Source organism: Asparagus officinalis, chromosome 3 (assembly GCF_001876935.1).
Source record: "Asparagus officinalis chromosome 3, Aspof.V1, whole genome shotgun sequence".
Taxonomy (NCBI): domain Eukaryota; kingdom Viridiplantae; phylum Streptophyta; class Magnoliopsida; order Asparagales; family Asparagaceae; genus Asparagus; species Asparagus officinalis.
The window spans coordinates 35,745,308-35,752,798 of NC_033796.1; the positions used below are offsets into that span (position 1 = coordinate 35,745,308).

General features: G+C 35.7%; 1 protein-coding gene across 1 annotated transcript; it reads left to right on the top strand.

Annotated features, from left to right (window-relative positions):
* Nucleotides 260-6,124, top strand: LOC109833774 (E3 SUMO-protein ligase RanBP2). Its single transcript, XM_020401581.1, has 7 exons — nt 260-708; nt 2,186-2,303; nt 2,413-2,738; nt 2,820-2,951; nt 3,037-3,135; nt 4,576-5,234; nt 5,800-6,124. Exons 1-6 carry the CDS (start codon nt 335-337, stop codon nt 5,081-5,083), a joined length of 1,557 nt encoding a protein of 518 aa, XP_020257170.1. The 5' UTR covers nt 260-334; the 3' UTR covers nt 5,084-5,234; nt 5,800-6,124.

Genomic DNA, 7,491 nt, shown 5'->3' on the forward strand with positions numbered 1-7,491 from the left:
TGATGGAGAAATTGGGAATAAACAGGGAGAGACACAATAACCGAGTTCAGTCTCATCAAATAGGCAAGTTCGTAACTTCCACTGGGTTTTTTTTAAAATCTGATACTTTGGGGTCTTGTCACAGATACTGTGTGTATTTGGAGCTTATCCATATGGAACAAAATACAAAGAACCTCGTCACATGATGTTTATGCTTTTGGGGGCCTCAACACTTTTTTTCCCCTAAAAAAACCCATAAAAAAGTGGGGTGTGGGTTTTCAAAATTAAGCTTTGTTTTGTCTCAAAATTTTACGCACATTCTCCTGTTCCCCTCCGCATTATTTTCTCAATCAGAATGCACTCCCCTCGCCTCTACTATTATATCCCCCTCCGCCGCCTCTCTCAGCGCCTCACCGACGCCAGGCTCTCCGTCATCAACAGCGAGCTCCACCGCTTCCAATCCCCGAGTCCAGTCACCGCCCCTTCTCCTCGACTAAACTCACCGCCCCGAAATGATCCAAATCATCACGAACAACAAGAACAAGGCCCAGCGAAAGGAAGAGGAGGAATAGAAATAGCTCATCAATGGCCAGAATGGACGGAGCTCGTGGAGATTCTCTTCAAGAAAGGGTATCTGGATCCCTCCGCTGCCGTAGCCGCTTCGAAGAGCCCTAACCTCCTTCGGTCTGCGTGTCTCAACTTCGCTAGAGATCGATTTGATCTTATCAGGTTAAAAAAAAAGAACTGATCTTTTATTTTTTTTTCTGCTTGATTGCTTTAAATAGAATATGCCCTTCTGACATTATATTTTACAGTTCTATATGTCTTGATTTCAATTATGAAAATAAATAAATAAATTATACCTTGCAATTTTAAGGAATCTATCACTGTGATATGAAGTAATGTGATGAATGGTTGTGTCATTAGTTTGGTATCTGTGTTGTTTTGAATTATAATCCTCTCTTGCCGTATATAGGTAGTGTTTGAATCATATCAGATACCACAAATGTTTTATCATTTAGTGCACAATGTTATGATTTTTTTTCAAGGGAAAAAAGAGTGAGGAGTACAATTTACAAAGATATGGCAATAGTTGTGTCTGGAATTGATTGTTGGCTTCATGGAATTGTTCGTTGCGGTCGTAGATACATGACGGGTGTGATTTAGTGTCTATCCTATCGAATATCCTTTTTTCGGTACGTTTCTAAAAGTTATGTTTAGGCTAAAGGTGTAGGAAGAGGGAGTAAGGAGAAGGGTGAACCCACATTAGTCATTTACTAATCCCAACGCTCAAATTGGTTAACCTGTTAGCTAAGATTTGTTTTAGTCCTTATCTCCTGTTTGGTATGTGGAAATATATATCATTAGTACTATTTTTTAATAAATAAAGGAGTTATCTCTTAACCAGTTGAAAGACGTGGGTGGATTAGTAAACCCCTTCATTTGAGAGGTCAACTCATTTTAACCCCTCTAGAGGGGTTATTTTAACTCTGTTGCAAATTTGCATTTGGCAAATTAAGGCTGGTTAAGTCACTTATATTCCATTTGTAAATTGTTTTTAGTTTGTATCTAGCAGGTTAAAGAGTGGGTAACTCTTCTTAACATTTCACTTAAGCTGTTGTCAAATGACACCTTAAGTGTAGTAATCCCTAATCAAGTTCCCAAGTTTCGTCGTTTTTCTCTCATGAAATAAACTATACGCAAATCACAAACTTTGAGGGTTTCTTTTAGCACATCTTCCGGACACGTGTCTCATGCCTCCTCATGATGAAAAATTGAGACGAGGACCTACCCACCCCTACTGCCCACCCCCACTATCGCCTTCATCCCAACCCCCAAGTCACACACATTTTTTTTCTTTGTAGTTGAAGCACTAAGAAAGAGAGGGAGGGATCCTTTAAAGATAAGGGATATACTCATTCCCCCTTTAGCATCTTAGTAACTAATGAAAACGTGGATGATAGTGTGATATCAAATTGGATTTGTGTGTTGAATTTGGATTTATGAAGTTCTTTGATGGATTGTTAAAAATCCTGGGGAGTTTTCTCATCTCAGTTTTCATCATTGGGTTTGTGGGGGGTGTTTTGGGGGAGGTTTTTGATTTTCATATAGTGAGTGGTGACAGATAGCATGCGTAGAAGTGTTTATTTTTTTAGGTTATGTAGGAAGGATAAAATACTCAATTCATGTTTCTGGTTTCAAACAGATACTTCTCCCGTAAAGACATTTACGTCATGGCTGGAGCAGGATGCCCTAGCTTAGATAGGAAAGTTGTCAACTCAGGGAAACGTCTGAGAACTCATGTCGGCATTGACGAAGGAGATGTGAGTGCTTAAAATGTTTCTGCCTTGTCAAACAGTTTCTTTAATCTAACATCTATGAAGGGAGTTTCTGTTTAAAATATTCATTTTTTTTGTTTGTGCCCTTTCTTAGGTTTGTAGCTCCTGTAGTTTAAGGGGCAGTTGCGAGAGGGCATATGTGAAAGCCCGAGAGGATGAATGTGGAAGAACCGTGGATATTATGCGATTTTTATTGACATATGGGCTTGATCTCACCAGTGGATCATTAATCAATCAGGCATCCATTACTAAAGTTGTAAAGGGATCAGTTAGAAAACTGATGAATGAAATGGTGGAGTTTAGTGAAAAGGAATTTAGTTCCAGTACTTCGAAAGCAACATCTGTACAATCAAGTGGATATGAAATCTCCAAATCTCAGAAAAATGTCCTTATGAAGCGGGGTGATTGGATTTGTCCCAAGTATTTTTCTATGAAGTTTCTAATTGCTTTAAACTTTATGGTTTGATCATCTCCTTTCTAATGTACTTTTTTCCTGGATAGATGCAATTTTATGAATTTTGCAAAGAATATCAAATGCCTACGTTGCAGTGGTGTTTCTCAAGAGAAACTTGACAAGCTGAGGGAAGAACGGGAGCATCTTCCTTTGAAAAAGGGTGACTGGATTTGTGAGAAGTAAGGTTTCTGATATACGAATTCTGGAAAGTTATCATCTTACATCTTCCTTATTAACCTTAATATTCATAAATATACTTTCCAGGTGTAATTTCTTGAATTTTGCAAAAAACACAAGATGCTTGCAGTGTCAGGAGAAGCCTTCCAATCGCCACCTCAATCCCGGGGAATGGGAATGTGTTTCGTAAGTCACTTCCTCTTCTGATTATTTAACTGCTTATTTCTCTTCTTAGTTTTTGGATACTGCATCTACGAATTACTTTATACTCTTAAGGACCTGTCATCTTATCATCAGGACTCAGGACTAAGAAGTGAAGTCCATGACCCCATAAAATGTTCTAAAAAGGTATAACTCCTGAATTGAACTAGGAATTCTGAACCGGGGAAACAAGTTTTTGTCATAAGTTGAATATAATGCTACTAGAATTATGGGGTATTGAGAAATTGTCATGCTTGCCCCGAAGCTGGACGTTCAGGGTAACTTAGCTGTGCTCGGAAATTTATTTGGAATCCAAGCTCTTCATGGGGTAATTTTGGAGCTCTATAATTTTGGTGCATTTGACCTGCTCAAGTCTAGACTGTTGGAGGTAGTCTAAAAAGAGAATGTATTTCAGTTAAATCTCTTTATAATATTTCTAATTGGTTTTTTTGTTGCGTCGATTGGTGAATTAATATATATATTATATATATATATATATATATTATATATATATATATATATATATATATATATAGAGATGAGAGAGAGAGAGAGAGAAGAGAGAGGGAGAGAGAGAGAGAGAGAGAAATGAGTATGCTTGGTACCAAGCCACCCAAAAATTATTGCTTGGTAGTAAGTTGGCATTGGTACCAAAGCATACCCATATTTCTCATATATATATATTATATATATATATATATATATATATATTATATATATATATACTTGGTACCAAGCCACAAAATATTATGCTTGGTAGTAAGTTGGCATTGGTACCAAGCATACCATATTTCTCATATATATATATATATATATATATATATATATATATTATATATATTCTCATATATATATATATATATATATATATATATATATATATATATATATATATTATATATATATATATATATATATATATATGAGAAATAATGCGGTATGCTGGTACCAAGCACAAATTTTTGTTGCTTGGTAGTGCATGTGTCACATCCCATCCACTTCATTACCTATATGAATATGGTTCCACATTTGAATGAAGTGGAGAGAGATGTGACACCTCACTACCAAGCACAACCTTTTTTGTGCTGTGATACCAAGCCATAACCCATATTTATACTTTATATATATATATATATATTCATATATTATATATATATATATATATATATATCTTCATGTTGCCTCCTGCAAAGTTTTTAACGTTCCTTGAGAAAGCGAGAAAATATTTATTATCTTTTTATTTTTTTATTATATCTTCATGTTGCCTCATGCAAAGTTTTTAACGTTCCTTGAGAAAGCGAGAAAGTATTTATCATCTTTTTTTTTTTTGTTGATTTCTTGCAGCTGCAATTACATCAATTTCCGGAATGAGAAAGCGAGAAAAATATTTATCATCTTTTTATTTTTTTTCTTGACTTCTTGCAGCTGCAATTACATCAATTTCCAGAAAAATATGGTATGCCTGAAATGTGACTGGAAACGACCTAAAGCATCAAATAGCGAAGAAATTATTCCTAAGCAACATCAATACCTAAAGAGTTCTAGTATGTCATTTGTTAGAGACAGTAAAGACACCAGCAATCCTTGTTCTTTCCCACAAAAGTACTCCTCAGAAGGTGAAGGCTCAAACTTTTGGAGTTGTGACGAGGACGAAACAGGCAATGATGATGACAAGGAAGACAATACTTGGATCAGATTTGCCAACAATTTTCCTATCTTGGGAGGCAAGAGTGTTGTTTCTAAAGACCCTTCAAAGAGAGAGAGGTGGAAAGGAGAGATGTTGAAGAGTAGAGGGGCCTTATCAAAGAATTTGGATGAAAATGCTGACAAGATCAGTTACAGCGTTAATGGACAGGAGTTGGATGAATCTAGTGATGAAGATAATATGGCTGGATGGTTCCGTAGAAAAAGTGGGATTAGGATGGAGAAGTGAATCATTATTCTTGAGGCCTAGTTGGGAATATTGCTTATGAGTTACTGTTTCATTTAACAAAATGAGCTATCAAGGGACATGAGTAGTGAACTTCATTTGCTCTGATTTGACTATTCCCCATGCTCGCAAATTGGCAGAGAGAATACACAATGTAGGATATCTTTACTTCTTTGAAGAAATAAATGGCCTCTCCTCAGAACAGAAATTGTCCCAACCTTAAGAAGGCGCACATATTTTATAATTGGTTGTATATTTATTAAAAATAGGGTAAATGGGTTTCAATTTATACATGAACAATCTTAAAAGTAGGTTTTTGTTGCAATTAACCACCTCCCAGTCAAATTTTAACTAAAAAACCACAAATTTAGCTTTAAAAAATGCAACTTTAAGATACTGTGAGTTGTATCCTAAAATTTCTAACAAGACCTAAGCACCAAAAAAAAAAAAAGAGTCGTGTGCCTTGATTGTGAGTTTTGAAGGGTGATTTTGGGTTTTCACTGAAAATTTTGATTGGGAGGTGGTTAATTGCAACAAGAACACATTTTAAAGATAGTTTGTATATAAATTGAAAATAAAAGGTGGTTTTCGTATAATTACCCTATTTTTGAGGTGGTTTCTAGGAAAAATCCTATATCCAATTAACAAAAAAATGCTTGTATTTATACTTGTATAATATAAATTTTGTGATATGTTCAGTACTGAAAGTACCTCTACAGGTGGAAGTGATGACCAGAGGATGGTGCAGAAGGGGTCAATGCTGAGATGTTCTTTCCCTTAATGAGTGAGAAATGCGAATAATGTTTATTAGATTTTCCTGAGTTGAGACATGCTAAGCTGGAGTTTGTAATGTGGAGTTTAGTCAACAAATAAGCAATCAGCTTTGGTTTGTTAACTTGATTTTTCTGTGTATAATATTACTGGTAGGAGGGTTGAAAGATTTGTATCACAAATAGTATTTATTGACTAGCATATAAATTTGCAAACATTTATAATTCTGTGGTTCAGTGATGATTCTAATGAAAATATAAAACCGGATTGTTACTCGAGCAGGTCTGTCGTCCTTCCTTTTGTTCCTATGTATGCGTTCCATTTTAATGTAAGCTCTTGCTAGATAACTTTAGCTTCTCGTTATGGATAGATAACTTTAGCTTCTTGTTATGGATTCTTTTCGGACGCCTTCAAGATTTTGGGTATTTAGCTTATCTTTTTCAGATTTTGGTATTTGCCAATTTGTCTGCCTAATCGTGTGGAGTTGGATTAGTTTTATTGTTCTCACTTATGATTGTTGTTTAATTAGGTTTCTAACGGAAGTTTACTGAAATATCTATATTGTCCTCCTTTGAATGTGCAGTGCTCTTGTAACTGCCAATCCTCTTGTTGATTGTAGTGATTATAACTAATGCTTACAAGTTGTTCACGTAAGGATGACTGTTTGTAGAACTAGCTTCCGCACCGAGCACTCTGTAGAGTTTAACGTATGCCGATACGATCTAAATAGACTTTCATTTTTCTCATGCACGCCTTTTGTCATCGCTTATTAACCGCATCGAGATCTGGCATGTTCGATTTGGATCTTTCAAAGTCCGGTTACGCTGAGGTTGAGAAAGAGTGCATCGATGGGCGGTAGAACACAATAAGAAGAAGATGCCATCAATGTAAATAAATTTTCTGGCCAAGATATGTGAAATTAATTTGAGTTTTGAAACATGGAGTTAAAATTAACAAGTAAGCTACATTGCAGGTAAAGTACGAAGTGGAAAGACTTTTACCCCTATCAACATGTAAGAATTTGTATATGGACCCTCTCTTTCTGACTCCCATCATTCCCTTTTTACAGCGTACGTTCGTGATGCTGCTCGAAGAATATATATATATTCATGCACTTCGGTACATTCAATAGACTTTGTTATGTGATTAAAAAAGCATTAATTACACAATGCGTGTTTGGTGATGCTTCTGTCGCATTTAAGACATTTTAGGGTTGTTATGGACTATGGTTCTGATAGAAACATGAGCCAGTGAATTTATATCCACAATGTGGGTGGTACTTTACGTTCTCTCTCAGAATTAGTAGAATGTGTAGAAGTTGACTGTCCCAAATGTCTATTGATTCCCATTTTAGGGAAAATCTTTTTTTAACCCAAAGTTTTATTTCAACTTATTTTTAAACCCATCTTCTTTCATTATGATCCATACACCCAAAATACAACACCCACTTATTTATAAACCCAAAGTATCACTTATTTATAAACCCAAAGTATCAAATACACCATATTTCTGGTGCTCCTCCCACTCAAAAAAACCCTAAAACACTCAAAAACACTCGACTACTGACGCATCGTGTTTATTGGCCGATTATCCACCGCGTCGGGCTGTCCTCGTTGAATTTCGAAGCTTCAGGCAAAGTA